Consider the following 18694-nt stretch of genomic DNA (forward strand, 5'->3'; position numbering starts at 1 on the left):
TCTGCAGTTATATCGTGTACTAAGACCGGTGGAAAATGTAAAGATGCGATTTTCATTTTTCATTTTTTTGAACGCAATGCTATTGGTCTAATAGGATTCAATGATCTATGCTAAGCTATGCTAAAATTGATATCGCCAGAACAGGAGAACGGCTGAATGGATTTCAAAAAGGTAAAACTCAACTTATTAACTCGAGGGGGAGTTGGAGAATGAGCCTATTTCCAAAAAAGTGGAATGTTCCTTTAAGTTGACTAATTTTATAGAAAATTGTGTAGTCTGTTATGGTCACAGACTCCAATTTTTAGCTACAGTATAGACTCTGATTTTATCCAGTCCGAGGATATAACACATGTTTGATATTTTGAGCCGATTTTAGAACACAGAATGTTTTAATTTGTCACGCTTCTTCTAGCAACAAGGCACACGTTTTTGTGTGAGTTTGTTGTGATTAGAACAACTTTAAAGTCTGATAGTGTGTGATCCTCGGTCATGATGGTCAGTTTTCTCTGTGACTATTAAAAAGTTGGCAAATGTATGATGGCCAGTGTTTTAAAATCTGTTTAGATTTTAAAAGTTGTATAGTTTATTCTAGGCTTTAGTTGTTGTTGTGGGCCCACTATATGCAACCCTAGTAATATGCATTGCTAAGAACTTCATTTGGACAACTTTGAAGGCAATTTTCTCAGTATTTTTATTGTTTTTGCACCCACAGATTCCAGATTTTCAAATAGTTGTATCTTGGCCAAATATTAACAGATTGTCACTCCTGTAAATGAGCACCATTTTGTCTCAGATTTCAGACAGTTTGTTGGCAGTTTCCACAAAACTGTCAGAGAGTGAATATTGGGGCATCAATTTTGAATCTTGCGCAGACCAGACAACCCAACAAACAGCTTATATCTCGTCTTTGTCAGTTTATGTAAAAAAATCATAAAAACTCAACACACAGGAGACATGTGAGTGTAGCTTGATGTAACAAATGGCAGCAGTTTGCCAAAATTGAGTTTATTTTTGCAAATAACTATGGAATGCCATAAAGGTCAAAACGTGAATTTTACCACTCAAACATCACTTCGCAGACACATTGTTTGCTTGTTGTTTTAACTGACACATAATCAACATGCAAACAACTCGCAAACAACACATACAACACGTTCTCACTCCCAACTCATCACATATTGACGCTTGGTCAGGACCCCTTGGCATCACTTTTTGATGCTCAAGGTACCCATTTAGCGTAATTTTTAATGCACAGGGTACTTTTAGCATCACTTTTCAATGTGCAGGGTCCTCCATTATTTTCAGTTGGCTGCCTTAATTTAATGGCTTGCATGCATAAAGATAGAAATAATTTTATATAAATGTATACTTTTATTGGAGCACCTAACCCCACCCCTACCCTAAACTTACTCACTTCTAAACAGGCAAATAAAAGTACATTGACAGGTATGTATTGCAAAAACTGACTATAAAAAAGCAGTATAAAAGTATTACAAACAAGTCGTGTTGCATTTTAAGTTTTCTGAAGCCATACAATATCTTTATACGATGAAGAAAGTGAATCATAAGGTTTTAATTGCTGAAAATGATGCCGCTCCGTTAACACGCTCACATCATTTCATAACCTAAGGCTTCTTCTGGCGTCATTTTTTGATTTTGTGCACAGACTGCACACAGGATCTTTAGCCTTATGGCTGATGGAGACAGTGATTGCGTCTGTTCCTCTCACAAATCAATCGTTTTGCCTCGGAAGACTTAAATAAAATTATAAATAAATTATGACTGCAGTTGTATCTGCCAGTTATATCCTGTGTTTTATTGACAAATGGTAGGGGTTTGGGTTACGTGCTCATAAATGTGTAAATAGTGTCATATAAATAAAACTGTTGTGACTTCACATTGAAAAATCACACCTCAATATATGTGCAATAATGGCAATATAATTACCCAAATACTTTAATTTTATCATGGTGATAAAATTCCCAGTGCCTTCCACGTCGGCACATTGATGCCAAGGGTTTCTTATTTAAAGCAATGGAGGACCCTGCATGTTGAAAAGTGACGCTAAAGGGGTAACCTGTATGTCAAAAAGTGATGCCAAAAGGTCCTGACCAAGCGTGAATATGTGACTTGTTGTGATTGAGAATGTGTTAGTAATCAATGTGCAAACAATGTATCCTTGACGTGTTAACTTTCATGTGTTTTTGACCTTCATGGCGTTCCATAAACAATTGAATTGTGTGAGAATGCAACAGATCCTAAGCACTGTTCAGTTACCAGTCATTATTATGAATAAGTATGCTTTGCTGGAATATTATTAGTTAATAATTGCTGAATAAATAAAAAGCAATTTAGGCTGTCTGAATTGACCTGCAGGGATTGACAGAATAACAAAGCCTAACTACCTTCTCCTGTCTTTTTTTTCTTCACTAATATACAGGCTCAGCGTCAAGCGCAGTCCATCCAGGAGAGTCTCAAAGCAATAATCTCATGGTTTTTGTCTAATTAATTAGTGGTCTCTTTCTAACAAGTGCACCTTATTTGTGAGAGATTAAGAGCAAGCGAGAGCTCATCAGAAAGGTGTAAATGATTGGTAAGACCTCCTCTACGCACCTGCTTAATTGGGCTAATGATGGACCCCAGAGGGTTTGCGGTGGAGGGAGCTACCAAGATGAGTTGTGGCCAAGGTAAAGCACAAAGAACAAATGCACAACAGGTTAGCAGTAGTAAACCACATGCACTACATAAAATAAACGAAATAATCGTTTATGAATGTTATTTGCACCAGTTTGGATGAATTTCTGTTGACCAAGTCCTGGGAATGACTGTTCGTGTTTGGGATTATCAATTTGCTTTTATGCTGTCTGTTCATGTAGGACATTTAAAAACATTGCCATTAGAGTCTGAATAATCCGCTGTGAAAGTATTTCCATTTGTCCCTTTAAGGAGATTTTGCATTAATGGGCTACAGGCCTAACTGAGGAAATAGGCTAGATGTTGGGTAGCTGTGCCATCCAACATAATCCACAACTTTAGTCTCATGGGGGGCCTAAATGGACTCTGAATGCGGACCTTGGGTGTGCATTAGCTAAATAGGTATTAACTTGACCAGTAGACGCTGCTATGACACAGAGTTTCAGCACAGCATATGTTGAGACTTCATAATCAGCTTATACATTTTAGTTTTAGTTCTTTCACCTCCGCCATTCCAAATGACCAAATATTGCTCTGTTTAATCTCGCTTGTTCACTTGCAATGTGGTGGTACTTAATACCAGGATCAAAGACCATACAGGAGACCAAGGCTTGGAATGACAATGGCTGAGGTTCTAGCCACTGAGGCATACTTTCTGTATGCTGTTTCCATCCTCAACAGTTTTCTTCTGAGCAAAAAAATCTAAATTAGTTATTTTGGATCAATGATTCCAATGCAGAATTTAAAGGAAAGAAGGAAGCCAGAGAAATGTTCTGTTCTATTCGGTGTGTGCGTGTGATCTGTACATTACCAGTTGTCAGGCTGTTAGTACTATTATCAATTTCAGATCTCCACAAATCCACAGATTTATGTGAGCAGTGGGAGAAATTAAAATCACATGCTTTTTGGTGCTCTTGACCCAATCCCTTTAGACTTCATTTTTAAAACATCTAAATCTGTTATTACTGGCACAAAACCCTTTTAATTTAATCTTTGACAAGATTATCAGATTCATTGATGATGTCACAAACTTAAATAAATAGTGCAAAAAGCACAAAGTGAGCTTAGACTGGATGAGCAGGACAAAATAGATAACCCGCTGCTCCATTGATTAGCCCCGATGGCCTGATTATTATTATCATCATAATTATCAAAGTAAGTGATTTAAGGGTAGTAGATGTAGATCGTAGCGATCTAAAACAGCCTTTAACTAAGGTAAATTAGGGAAAAGCTTTATTTTTTTAAACGTATATGGTTAATACAGCAAGTACAAATTACAAATAACGTTTGTAATGCAGTGTCTTGTTATTATTAGTGCTATGTATTCGGGATGCCAAGCTGTTGTGGGCTTTGCGTAACAGACACGGAAGTTTGGAAGGGTCGAGGGACCAGTAAACTTCCGTGACTGTCTCTTGCTGTCCCAAGCGCCAAGGCGACCTGTGCGCATAAGAAGCCTCTGGCTCGTGAATGGTTAAAGAGAGACCATTGTTTAGCCTAACATCGACCAACGCGGGGTGCGGATTAGAACGGCGTCTGCCCGTCCCATATGTTACTTGAGGGCTGCGTTGCCCGTAATTAAAAAAGAAAGATGCGCTCTGCAGGAATGGAGGCCCTTGGTTTTGCTCATGAACGTCAAGGCGTCTGATCTTTCAGTGACTTGTGCACTATTAAAACAACACCGAATTCGAAGTTACAACCCCTGGGAGCATCCTACTGTGTGGCAGAGCATGCCTGTACACGTATGAAACAGACTGTAACAGCATTGTTAAAAGTCAGTAGCATGTGCGCAGGAGTTGTGGGCTTTCTTCACGCCCTGTTTATCGGTAAATAAACAGAGAGTCGCTCCAAACATCACGGACGAAACTGGTTTATAACCATACTGTAGACAGGCTTTGGCTCCTAATATTTATTCGGACGTCTTTCAGAGACCGAATACATACTTCAGCACTGAAATTTAAAATAGGCTATAAATAGTCCATATATTAACATAGACTGAGTTTCCAAAGCACCAAGTAGAATTGTCACGCTTGGCTCTACAGCATGTTTCCCAAAGATACCGTAATAAGTAGCTACCACGTAACGTGTGTAAATTAATGAAAGCATTTCTCCTTGTTTTTTTTTCATAGAAAATTTAACATTTAATAAAAATAGGCTGTAGTTGTTATGGTTGCAAATCCACTGTACACTGTCGAAGAATAAAAATATATTGGTAAAATTCAAAACGATACACTCAGCGCGTCACGTGATACGCATAACTTTTAATTAACAGGAAACAATGCTTGTAGGCATACTTTTTAAGCATAAGTAACTAATTGCAATGAATAGAATATTTATGCTGATAATTAATTTTGAAAACATTTATTTATTTAAATAATGAAATAAATTAAAAGTGGTGATCTCTTCCTTCTCATTGCTCTCTTCTTCCTCCACTGGCACCAGCAAGCAATATGAAAGCACGAATGTTTCTATCGATAAAGATGTATATATTCCATCGCTGATGTCCGTCGTCGTAATGCTGTTCCGTGTGCATCTGTTGAGTTTTAAAGGAGCACTGTAGGCTAAATAATTGCTCCAAAGCCCCTTAAAATGATCAGCATCACGGGAAATCCCATTAAATGTATTTATCTTTCATCACTTTCATTAATCTCTATGAAGTTGAGCATCACTATTTCTGAAACCCTAATCATTTCTTTAATTAAATTCAGAAATGTTCAATAACTTCCATCTTCCCGACAAGTTGACGTGCATTTCCACGTTTGGCAGAATATTCACGCTATTTTGTTGTTGGGAGACAAAATCTTGAACGTAAGACTCTCTGCCTCAGTTCATCACCCGGTGATATGCAACTCTGTGAAAATTCAGAAATATAAAATGGCGATTTAAATTTGACTTACTTTATACACTAATTTAGGCTATAATATTTATTATCGATAACACTCAGTCCAAATAATATCATCCGTGCTTTTCCCCCCCTCAGCGCTTATTTTAATTTATGTACATCTCTATACAATAAAAGGAATTCATATTCCTAAAGGCTGTATTGCACAGCCGTGTGCCACACTAAAATATGACAGCATATAGCCTATGGCATATTTATAGAGCATCATCTAAGATGAAGAGTTATTTACAGTGATATATCAGGAATACAATTTTTTAATCTGTTTTAAGATATTTTTGAAGTGTCCCGACTTGTGATTGACCCCCTGAGTGTTGGGGGTGCTTGGCACTGGCGTAAAGTTTCGCGTAACTGTAGCTCAAAATTCAATTAACTGTCGTTGCAACTGGCACGTCTGTCCGCCACAATGGCAGTAACTGTCGTAATTGACCTACTTAGCTCAAGTATTTTCTCACTTCAGGCTTACAGACATGACGGTTGGATGAAATGGCGATGAGAATTATGATGTGGTTTTTTTTTTACTATAAACCAAGTGCATATCGTTGTAAAGTAAAGTGTGTGGTTAAATTAGTAGCCTATGTGATGTGATATGATTACTTTTCACCTGAATCGTAATATCATGACAGGGATACGCAAACAATGGTATGATTTATGTGAGTTCAAGTATTTTAGGAAAAAAAATATAATTGTGTAGCGAGGTGAAGGTACTCTGTTGGATTAATTTTTATTTAGTTTTCGCCCATTTTCTTATTTTTATATCATTCATTAATGAAGTCATTCAAAACAGTATTAGCAAGGTATATAAAGTCATTATCAATAGACCTAGTATATAATATTTCCAGTTGCACTCTTTTTCCTACAACAGTTGTTTTTGCATTTACATTTTTACATTGGGCATTTTATGTGATTAATATTGTGCTTTATTTTGTGAATTGTGTATATCGCGTTGAAATATTATTTCGCATGTTTAGCAATATTTACGTAATTTTATTTGTTCTATGTGTGTCAGCTGACCAATAGCATCTTAATCTCCTAACTTCAAGGAGGTTTCATTTTAGGCAATAGGCCTTGTTCTAGAAACAGAATTGTTATGAGAACATCCTATATTTTTGTCTTATACATCTTACACATTTCAAACAACACAGTCGACAAAATTATAATTTTTAATTTATTTATTTATTGTTGTTGTAAAAACTCCTGGACAGCCTGGATGATATCAGTCGTTGTACTCCTCCGTGGTCCAGAGAGACGGTCTAATCGTTAGAGACGAAGAAAATTAATGTAAATACATTATCAGTTTCTTTTAATTGAGGTTTCAAAGTTAGTATGAAAATAAATGTTGCTTTAAATATTTATTTATTTTTTACAAAAATGTATTATAGTTCAAATAATATTTAATAAGAATGAATGAATGAATACATAATATTATTTTTTTTTTTTTCAAAATGTGTTTGTAAAAATACTTTTTTATACCGAAGATGAGAGCGTTGGTCGGTCAGACATTTAATCATTCAGACTAATGTCATGCAGACGTTATTTCATGGAGCCATTTTTTTACGCGTATGGGTGTTACACAATGTTATTGAACTTGAGGTTGTACTTGTTTTTTCGTTTTTTATTAATATATATATATAGATTACAAATGAAAGTAATAACAGATGGCAAACCGACATCACGTTAAGTTATAAAAGCTACTCAAATCAGTTTTCTGTTTATTGCTTAGTTTATTTGTCTAACTTGTCATCATCTTACAGTGTCATCGGTACAGTGTTGTAACGTCTCATCTGGATACATTTTTCGGTTTGTTTATTTAAAGTTTATCTCGCTGTTTGACAGCATGTGTAAGAATAAATAAATAAATAAATAAATAAAAACTAAAAACAAAGAATAATTAAAAAATTAAGAGTGTTTTTCATGGGAAATAGAAGAGACGTTATTTAAGAAAAATATATCTCAGACTATGAATTTTAAGTAAATTTCTATCAAACAGCATTATTAAGTAAGCTTCATTTCCTTCCAAATTTATTTGAAAATGGTTTAAGTTTCCTATAATATTCTGATAATTCCGCACCATTCTTTAAATTGTCTTTGAATGAAAAGGAGATTATTTGGCAATGTCAATGACGATAATTGAATGTTCCACTGCTCGCAATTATGATGGAAAAATTCGAAGATTCGATTCTGACTCTCTGCCTCCAAGTGAACTAGTGTAATTATGAGATGTCGCTCAAGTCAGGCCCTTACAATAGAATTATTCCAGGACCCGACGGTAAAGTCCTCTGTTCGCTCTCTACCCCTCCTTTACCGATGGGACTCTTTGTGAAAGTTTTCCATTCAGTCACAGAGGACTCGGGGGTGTTAGCTGTCCTCGGCTTTTTAAATCAAATTTGGAATTAAACTATTGAATTTGTACATTATTGTATGCCTGTTTAAATCAATAGATTTTTTGTTTATATATTGTAGTACGATAGTATGTTGATTTTTAATGTAATTGCTTTTTTTTTCTTCTTCCTGAAATCGCGTCTTGAGAATCCAACACAACAGTATTATTTTAACGTTTGTAGAAATGTTACGGCATGCGAATATATAATACATACACACACACTTTTCTATTGTGAAATGCCATCCGTTGTTGCAATACAGACCAAAATGGTGCGGTTCTGCATTCAGAAAAGGCGGTCTTTAAAGTAGGCTTTGAGTTACGTTTGAATTGCCCTCTGCCCTAAAGAAACCCCGCCAGTGAAATATTGGGATTAACTGGTCTTTGAGGCGCGGATTAGCGCGACTTTCCCAAGCCGCACATTCCTGGTGCCACGTCTCTTAAAACGAAAGGGCCGGAAACCCGGCGGGGAAAATGAGAAATAATTAAAATTTGCTCACGCCTTGCAGTTCCAAAGATACATTTACTTTAAGTGTCCCGATGTTTAATAGCCAAATTACAAGACGCATACAAGCCAGTGCTTTTCAAGTTTAACCTTTAATTTAAGTTTCTGAGTGGGCCTATATACCTTATCAAAGCCTAGCCACTTGTTGACGCACATTTTATTAAAAATTGTTTGGAGTTGTGGGCAATTTCTTGTAAATCAGTCAAGCAGGAGAATGCTATTAATGTTTAATGTGGATATGCACGGGATTTCCTCTTTTCTTTCCTCCAAAGGAAATAGACACCATTTCATTTTTAAATTGGGATGAAGTTAATAAATAAATGAATTCACATTTAGAGCGCTTTTAAATGATTACTATCAGTGTGATAAATAAATTGGTGAACTTGTTTAACGTATACGTCATTTGCCATTTGTTTCTTGATACATCATAATAGTCACACAAGAAAATTGATAAAAATTTGGTGGTTCGGTTAACTGTATTTTTTTTTTCTTTCTTTTTATAAATCGGGCCTCTCCGTCCTAGTCACCTTTTTTAGCCTTTGCATTTCAAGCCATTGTAGCTAACCTATTAAAACACAAGCACACACATACAATTCATAATAAATTTTAATAACTCGTCCAGACTTAATAACTTTAAATATGGTGTCAGATTTGAAATTGTTTATTAATATTTCTGTGGCGGGACCACATTCCCACTCCAGACAAGTTTAAGATCCACGTGGGTGGTATATCAGTTATGACCAATGGAGATCAGTGAACGGGGACAGACAGTTCTTTTCTTACACATTCTCTCGAGTCCCTGTGTTTTCGAGATTGTTTGTCTCTTGAAATTAATCCAATAGTAATCATGTGACTAGTATTATTTACCGTCTTGTTTCCTTAAAGAAAAAAAGTTTAAAATCTATTAAAATCACAGCCGAGTCTTCGCAGATGCGACGGAGCTCACAAATTGCATACAGTTACAACAAATCACAGTTTCGAAGGCTAGCACAGATAAAAAAAACACAAATGTACCATTTATATAAGACACACATTGATTGTCTTTTAAAAACTACATATTGATTCCTTATAAACACCTTTTCTTAAATAAAGTAGTGCATCCAGGTCGCCATGAGGGCGTTCAGCGCACACACACACACACACACACACACGCACTCGCACACGTACACACGCACTCGCACACATCCTCTCTATCATCCTCCTGATGGAAGTGTCTCTCGTCTTGCCAACATTGAAATAGGTCGGCGTGCTGTAAGAGGCTTAGAGAAAGCCTGCCCATTCCAAGCACTTAACCAAAAGATTGGCTCCTTTTGCCGTGTAGTTTTTTCTCCTCTTTTCTTGTGTAAGGATTTGTTCCGTGGCTTTGACCTAACTTATTACAAATTCACTTTGATTCCCTGTACCTTAAACAACAGGTTGTGGTCAAATGGCCTATGTTTATACGCATTCACGACCCTTCAAATACTACTTTGCAGGCCACGAGGGGTGCATGTAGCTCGAATAGATATTTCATGTCAAAGACAAACTTCAAAAGCGCTGTCGGGCATAATGCAACCCATCCACCATCTCGGAGAGTTCGCGTGTCACGGAACACTTCTGTTTTTGGAAGGATGGCAGGTCTACAACGTTTATTTTTATGGTCTTTTAGTGTGTTGATTGGACAGAATGGCAGACGTTTTGTTAGTTTCACAACACCTGGAATTTCCAGGAGGAAGTCTGATCTTTGTAATCCAAGCAATCAGCATTGAAGTTCAGTTTCCACGAGGACGCTTGGTCCTTATAATCCAAGCAATCGGCGGTGGAGTTGAAGCCGAGCCCCGAGGCACCGTAACCTTGTGTGGGGAGGGACGCGGGAGACTGGTTCAGGTGACTGGTGACAGCGTTGCTGCTCATAGGGCTCAAGGTGGATCCTGGCCCGGTCAGCTGATGGTGCATGGGCGTCAAGTAAGAGCCGCAGTCCATGCCTCCAAAGTAGGACGTGGAACCAGCGTAGCCCTGACTGTATCCAGACGCTTGAGTATAGGTCATGGGGTAGGATCGCTGCATGCAGGAGGAGGAGGTAGAGAGTGGGTCTGACAGCGGCGAGATGGAGGCCGGGCTCCAAATGGACACCGGCGCGGTTGTGGTGGAGATGGCCGGGACTGAAGTGCTAGCGGGCGGGGTGAACTGGCCACTCGCCCCGCTTTCAGAACTGGCCTCCCGCGCTGGAGAGCTCTTCTTTTTGGCAGGTCGCACCTTGTTCTGGCCTCCGTTTTGTTGTTGTTGCTGCTGCTGGCGACACTTTGCCCTTCGGTTTTTAAACCAAACCTGACGTGGTAAAAGCAGAGTTTATTAGTATTAACGGTGTGAACTAACTTTAGTTGTAGGCAGCAGTGTATCTATAATAATTATCTATGGTCTATCTTTGCGTAAAATGACAAACAACATAACTATTACTGTGATAGTTAGTTTTTAGTATTAGTGCGCCTCTCGGTTCATAAAGACGTTTATGCATTTCACATGGTTTAATATTTAATTTAAGACATTCTTGCATGACTTGAATGATACGCACCTGAACGCGGGACTCCGGTAAGTTGATTTTCAAGGCCACCTCCTCTCGCATGAAAATATCCGGGTAGCGCGTTTTCGCGAATAAAGCCTCCAGCACATCTAGTTGCGCTCTAGTAAATGTTGTCCTTTCCCGCCTCTGCTTTCGAGGAGTCGCTGTTTTAAATAAACAAATGCATCACAAGGTTGTCCATCAGAAAAGCTTTATTGCATTATTAGATATCAGGTTATAAATATTAATATATGAATATATCTGAAACGGCATCGTAAATATAGTCAGACATAGTTTGACGTATTTTTTTTTTAATAAAACATTTTAATACTTTTCAACTTTTCTCATTTTAATATGCTATCATTGTTGCAATAAAAACAACACAGGCCTACTAAATTTATCAAAATAATATATACATTTTTATTTTAAATTAAATTCTTACAACTTATAAGGCATATAGATTGTATTGTGTGAGATTGGATTTCAACATTTATAACTGCCTCATAACTTTACAATTTAATTATGAATCAGCTACACATAACCGCTGAATAATTAACTTGCATTTCAGTACGCCTCGAGTGAAAGTGTAAGCAAATCAAATAGCCAGGCCTACTATTTACATTTAAGCACATACGGGCAAAAGTGTAACTTCATAGTCCATAAAGGACAATTCAGTATCGTTGTGTGCATACATTCCAACTAGCCTATCATTTACATAAAATGCTTAATTCGGATTTGTCTCTCACCTGGGTATCCAACGGAGGGGTGCAGAAGGTCCATACCGGAGGTAGTTAAACTTAGCCCGTTGACCGTGTAAGGTGGTTGCTTGAGATACGACATCATGCTAAAGATGGTTGTGGGGGGTTAAAGTTGGAGAAAAACTGGAAGGCTGAACACCGGCCCCTTCTGTCTCTTTTCCTTAGCCTTATTTATTTCTGCTTCTAGCTTGGTAACGTCTTCAGCGGTGGAGGTGAAACCAGAAACCCTGTTTTCAAAAACAAAGATAAAAAGAGACGTTCACTTAATTGCGACGACGGAGGTTGTTGTTTTAACGTGTCATTAGAAATTGGGCTCCTCTAGCTGCGATGACTTATAGGCGAATAAACCACGTCCACACCGCAACGTGCTCTTAAAGCCGCTCCAGACCTCCAGCTGTCCTCATGAGATGAACGAAGCTCATCTTGACAAACGCCCCCCGTCCCTCCCCTTCCTCCCCTCTCCCCACCAACCCCAAAAAGTAACATCTATTAATTGCAACAAGTCTTCACAAAGACAAAACTCTGTCGTTCAAATGTGCACACAAGCTAGAAACACAATTTGCATAGGAACCCGGCTAATTGTCTCACGCATAAGAGCATTGATTGGGAGCTATTGGTGGAAACAAAGGCCACTGTTAGCCTGATAACTAATGCTGATAACAAAAGCTCCATTGACGAGGGACAAAAGTAACAATGAAAAAAGTAACCACCTCCTTTCCCCACTCATATCAGTCAGAGGACTATAAACTTATAATTACGCGCTTTAGCATTTTTTCAGAAATTACATGTTATTTCTGACTGTGCAAACAAATAGCTCAACTTTTATCTTTTTGATCTTCCTTTAACATTTTGTTTGTCAATAGATTGTTGATGTATTGTTATTAGTTTAATATAATTTCAAAATAATTACTGAAACGAACAGATCAAGCTATTAGCCACTTAAAATTTTTTGGGCTCAAATGAAACGCAAAAAAAGTTACTTATAATAGGCTATTGGGTCATCAAGGTAAACTCCAAATTAACTGACGTTCAAAATCACAATCATGTCTGAATAAATGACGATATTATTAAACAAGAACTTCAGCCTTATTATGCAAAAAAGTTTTTTTTTTTAATCCAACGGTTTCGCCCCTCAATCTGTCACTTAAAACAGTCCTCGTCTACCAGTTGCGCAGCCGCTCAATAGTAATTACCTCATCCAAGAATTAATTATGATAAATGTTGTTGTTGATAAATTAACGAGATAATCCGTGTGGCACGCGCTCCCCTAATTACTGGACGCTACCTCTTCAGCTGAACGTTTGGCCTCATTGATTCTGTACATGACTACAATAAAAAATCACACGCGCACACAGACACCCACAGACACTTCAACGGTGTCTCTGACACGCTACAGAACAAACTACTTTAAAAATAAGTACTGAGACTAAAAGCATTATATTTCTGCTTGGAGAAGAGGAAAATATATGAAGCGGCATGCAACGACACAATATAAAATGTAGCTATCAAATGTAGGCCTATTACTTGTTTATTTGTGTTATATTCTCATCAGAAATAAGAGAAGTGTGCCGAATTCTGTCGTTCGTTGTTCGCTCATTATTTATCAATTTGCACTTAAACAGTTAAAATGAGCAAGAAAACAAATCAGTCACTTATAGTAGCCGCGGAATTAAATTAAATAATAAAAAAACAAAAACAGTGAAACAGTGTACTACCACAAGTCAAGATGTGTATTAGCAAATATCGGTATATATATTAATATTACGAACCACGTTATAGGCTAATTGTTTGGCGTTCTCGAAATACAAGAGAACAAGGTTTGGGCCATAAAAAGATGAACAGACTGCAAAGAAAGAATAATTTACATTACACAATAACGACGACGATAATAACAACAACAACAACAACAACAACAACAACATCATTGTTCGTATAATCTTAATGCAGAAAGATATATTTCACACGACTACATAAGGCGGGCTACTTACTGAATAACTGGATTCAATTCGAAGTCCGTTAAAGTTTGATGTCCAAAAGCGAATATACGTCTAAATCGTTACAAAAATATCGAAGACATCGAGATAAAATCCTTTTCATCAAACCGTGAAGCAAATGAGTTATGATGAAGCCTCTACAGCTAAACGCGAAGAATGGATAAAATGGTTTAGAGAGATTAAAGCACATACGGTTATGATTCGCTGCTCTTCTGGGTTGAAGTTGCTGGAGTCTGATTTGTACAGCACGCTGGCCAATGAAGAGCTCAGGACTGGAGTCTGTTTCTCTCGCAGGGCCCTTTGCAGGGAAACAAATGTCGACAGCTACTTTTTGATGCAAACTCTCCAGCCAATGAGAGCGAGGCCCTAGCGGAGCACATTCTCATCTCTGAGAATCAAAGGAATGTAATTTTGTTGTAACATTAACTCATAGTGTTATGAATAAAGTGGAATCAAATTTCATTTTTTTGTTTTTACAGTCCTATCTTAAAAAACAAACAAACAATGCTTTTATATATTTGCACGATTTATCTTTTTGAAATTACTTTGCGGTGGCCCTTAGTGAGTATATGCGCTAGTTTGTATTCTTACCACTTCAAAAAGTTCCAAACATAACAGTAGTATCATTTATATAATCTCTAGTATTATTATTAACAATGAGTGAAAACAGCAGACTCGGTTTTTATTATTCTCATAGCATAAAACCCAGGTTAAAGCGGAGAAAACAAATGTTGAATACGGACGCTTGAATCCACACAGACCTCTTGCATTTCTGTTGCGTAGCTGCAGGGATTTACGGGGACTTAATTCCTTAAAACTGTCCTCTCGTCCACATGACGCTCAAACTGCAAGTGCTCAAGCTGATATACCCAAATGTATCAAGAGATGAGTGCATCGCATTGCCATGGGGCTAGATTAGGGCCTTTTATAAGACATGTAGAATACACGTGAAACCAGTGTGGAGAAGCGCAACGAGGAGGTGAATTAGGCACCTTTTAAAAATGTTAAAAACAACATGTTGCCAATATCTACTTCGAGACGTGTCTATCGGGATTCTTCTGTGTGGGAGGAAAGCCGACTGTATCATAACAGCTTTAAGTCTACGCATTTTAAGATATCCTGAGAAGAGAAGAACCTGACAAGCGTCCGGGTGACTGGAGATGCACGGACAAATGAACAACGGTGAGCGTTTACAAAGATCATTGTTGTTTAACGCATGTTTCGTTTTGTTTGACTGAATACAGCACAGTTATGTTTAAATAAAATGCAACTTTTTCTAAATAAAAAAATAATTTAGCTATAATACATCCTACCTATTATTATCATTACTACTGCTGCTGCTACTACGACTATTAATGCTGTTGTTGTTTTTGTTAATGATCAACATTATCATTAGATTAAATTCTTATTATAGCAAACTAGAATTTCCAATCCATAGGATCAGTTTGCTCTAATCCTTTTTCTGTTTAAACATAACTTGTAACATGTTGTTTGTTATTATTGAAACAAACTATGTTGGTACATTATTATTCATATTTTTAATTTAGGGTATTTCGTATTTACTACTCTACTAATACATTATACAAACAACAACAACTGGAGTAATAATAATAATGATAATAATAATAATATTGTCATGGCATGTCATGATTGCAGGATTTTATCAATGCCATTTAAGTTTGTCCTTTATTTTTACATTAGTTGTAATGAATGATGCCGTTTTGAAAGCGTAAACGCAAAGATAATTTAAAAACAAGACTAATAAAAACTTTCCATTGTTTCATTTCAGTTAGAATCTATTTAAAAAGTACTTTAACAGGTTATTTTATGTTATATAGATCTAGTAATGGCGTCCCATTAATCGAGTGTGATCTTTCTTTGCGTTACAGATGCAGAAAAAAACTTGTCCACTTCAAGACAGGATGGAAAGCTTCAGTTGTGCACCTGCTATTGTGGAATGCCCTGGAGATGATGACAGACACCATTATCCTGGTGATTTACCTGTTAATATTTCCCCACATCCACCTGCCACGTACCGTTTCGAAAATCTATAAACAATGTCTTTCACCGGGGTTCTTTGTGTTCGAAAGTGAATGAAAAATGAATCTTTCAACGCAAATTGCCGTTTCTCCTCTGAACTCATTCGCCTGAGCTCAAGTATGAAAAATGGCAAAGAAACTGCGGGTCGCTACATGTCAAGGATGAGCCAAAATGATAATTGTGCTGGTAGGACTGCGAGAACATCTAAATAATAGCCTAATAATAAAAAAAAATTATGGAATTTTGCGGTTCTTATTTAAGATTTTAAAACCGAACGGGCGCTAAAAACACTTGAAAAGTTCATATCTGCAGATTTTTAGAATGTAGAATTCGGCAGCGTTTGTTTCACGTTATATTAACGCGCTGTGTAATTTATTTAGTAACACGCAAGTCACAGCTATGATAAATAAACGATGTTTCATCCACCATCACTCCGCTTGCCTTTATCGCTGGGATCTCGCCCAGCGTTGCCTCTCGCTGTTTAAACTGCTAAATTATTTATCAAATTCTAAACGCCCCGCGTCCGGAGGGAACTCTCATCTTTAAAGGAATTGTGGTTTGTCAAAGTGAAAAAAGAGCAATGCGTGTTCGCGCCTGTGGCCACAACAGCGCAATCCCAGTAAATGACACCCTTCCCTTTAATCTCCACTTTGGTTGAATGGCGAGATGCAATATAAAACGTTTATTTGGGCTCTAATGCTGAGCATGTAACAATATCTAGTAATTTATTACGACGTTCTATTTTTTTATGACTGAATGTTTAATTTATAATTACTGTATTAAATCAGACAAAGAAAAATACACAGTCAATAATATATTTTTTAAATGATATAAAATATAATAGTTACTTTACAAAAAAAAAAAAAAATTGAACAGTATTTATAAACCTGCCTAAAAACCATTAAAATACTAATCGCTCTTTCTGTTTTCCCTGCAGGTCCAAATGTTTTGCAAGCACTGGTGGGCAAAAGCAAAGTGGACATCATCTGATGTTATCTTATGTGAATGTTTGGAGGAGCACAGTAGGAAAAGATCAGTTTCTTCACAGTTTTATTAAACAACTGAAGATTAGAACATCTTTAGTGGTGGTACTCTAAAATTGTTTGATTGATAAAAAAGGACTTTGTTGATTCATTTAAATGAATGTTTGACTTGACTGTATCTAACATATATTTTCTTTTTTCTTTACAAGGTTCTGAGTTTAGAGATTAGATTAAAATCCTAAACATGTCTGAACGGACATATTTTAGCATGATAGATTACAAATGAACTTGCTTTAATATTCCCCCAAATGTTTCTCTGATTTGACATAATTGTGACAGTGTTTAAATGCGATAACAGAGTCATTTTTGATGAGAGGAACACTTGAACGTGAAGGTATATTTGCACAAAGTAATTACTATGAATAAAAGAGCTCGTTTGATCTTTATTGACATTCATAATTTGCCGTGTGCCACATCTTCCCGTAAGGTACAGGAAACTTAAATGGGGTTAAATGTTACGTGTCACGGTCCGAGAAAATAAGGATGTCAGATTGGAAGGGTGGGGGAAATGGAGAATGATTGCACAGTACATTTCAAGAGATCACTAAGGTTACAGCGATCTACATTTAGAAAGAGACTAGGGAGAAAGAGACAAGAGAGAGAGAGAACATTCAAATTCCTTAATACAGCTACTCACACTGCAACAATATTGCACAGCATCACGTTTACACTTAATTAAAAAAGGGCATACTAATTTATTTTCCATAAAATATACACTGTAACTTACTTTACAACCTCCGACTAGAGCTGAAAAAGCCACAAAACCAGACAGAATTCTGTGCATATGCATGATGCATTTAGTATCTTCTGAAAATATTTAACGGTTATTAATCACTACTGTAATTGTTTGTCTCCTGTTTACACAGGGGCCAAGCGGCAAACAAATGGATTCAATTAAAACCGATTCTTCCCTTCAAGTCATCAATATGAGGCAAAGTAAGCCCTCCACCATACTGACAAGGACAAACAAGTACACACAAGGGGACACTAAACGTTCTTTCAGTCATGCATAAACATGCTTTTCTCTCTACGCTCTTGCTCTCTCACTGTTACACACACACACAATACAAAGGCCCTCAAGGTGAACTTGGTGAAAGATCTACGAACTCAGACCTTCAAAGAACTTGCGATGCAGTTGTGTCAAATTCACTTTTCCAAGCGAATCATGATAACACTCACTATCTTTATTATATACATCTAGTTGAGAAAAGCAAAAAATGGCATGAGGTGTACGGTGTACGGTGGAACCTGCCCTGCAGTGTGGGCTTCACTTCTCTCGCCTCTCTCCGAGTTCAAAGGCACAGGAACAGAGAGGGTCGGATTTATTCAGGCTTTATGTGGTAAATGCTTGGATGTCTTTCTTGTAGTCTGCAAGGCCCTAAGATCACATTTAGGAAACGTTCTATTGTGAGGTTGGCTGTGAAATCCCCATAATAAATTCACCAAACAGGCACAAGCAATGGCTATTTATGATCGTGGCCATTTTTCTCCTTTCTGTCTTGCCTTCCAGGTAAAGGTGTGTCTGTTTATGCATCACTTTTAGACTCACAGTGCAACAAACATGAGTAGCATAGACATGAAAAGATCAATAAGATATACATTAAAACATTGTCTTATTATGGGTTTGTAAGACAAACAGTCTAAATAGGCATAGTTAACCTTCAAAAATGCAAACTGTTATCATTTACTCACCCTCTTCTATGGAAAATAACTCAAGATATTTTGGAAAATGTCTTTCCGTTGTTTCTGACCCTCTTGGTTTTCTCTGTGTGGGCACAAACAGTGGAAACATTTTTCAAAATATCTGCCGTTTGAAATGACACGACGGTGAATGAAATGACAGAA

General features: G+C 37.1%; 1 protein-coding gene and 1 long non-coding RNA gene across 3 annotated transcripts; one reads left to right on the plus strand and one right to left on the minus strand.

Annotated features, from left to right (window-relative positions):
• Positions 1-9063: 9063 nt before the first annotated feature.
• On the minus strand, positions 9064-14083 carry otx2b (orthodenticle homeobox 2b). Of its 2 annotated transcripts, none has more exons than XM_073826890.1 (4): positions 13959-14083; positions 11761-11999; positions 11027-11178; positions 9064-10782 (listed from the first exon to the last, which is right to left on the minus strand). In XM_073826890.1, exons 2-4 carry the CDS (start codon positions 11855-11857, stop codon positions 10162-10164), a joined length of 870 nt encoding a protein of 289 aa, XP_073682991.1. In that variant the 5' UTR covers positions 11858-11999; positions 13959-14083; the 3' UTR covers positions 9064-10161. The 2 variants fall into 2 exon arrangements, with proteins under 2 accessions (XP_073682991.1, XP_073682990.1); XM_073826889.1 differs by lacking the exon at positions 13959-14083 and adding an exon at positions 13761-13950.
• A 549-nt stretch (positions 14084-14632) lies between these two features.
• LOC141296290 (uncharacterized) lies at positions 14633-18309 on the plus strand. Its single transcript, XR_012341220.1, has 3 exons — positions 14633-14948; positions 15656-15758; positions 16744-18309. It is a non-coding gene; the product is annotated as an uncharacterized lncRNA (long non-coding RNA).
• The last annotated feature ends 385 nt before the right edge of the window (positions 18310-18694 follow it).

The sequence above is a fragment of the Garra rufa genome, chromosome 21, assembly GCF_049309525.1.
Source record: "Garra rufa chromosome 21, GarRuf1.0, whole genome shotgun sequence".
NCBI lineage: Eukaryota > Metazoa > Chordata > Actinopteri > Cypriniformes > Cyprinidae > Garra > Garra rufa.

Bases quoted from the DNA above. Each gene is read 5' to 3' on its own strand.
- otx2b (XM_073826890.1), bottom strand. From the start codon at position 11,857: ATGATGTCGTATCTCAAGCAACCACCTTACACGGTCAACGGGCTAAGT. The intron at 11,179-11,760 runs GTGAGAGACAAA...TATTTAAAACAG, and splicing joins CCCCTCCGTTGGATACCCAG to CGACTCCTCGAAAGCAGAGG. The intron at 10,783-11,026 runs GTGCGTATCATT...TTACCACGTCAG, and splicing joins TACCGGAGTCCCGCGTTCAG to GTTTGGTTTAAAAACCGAAG.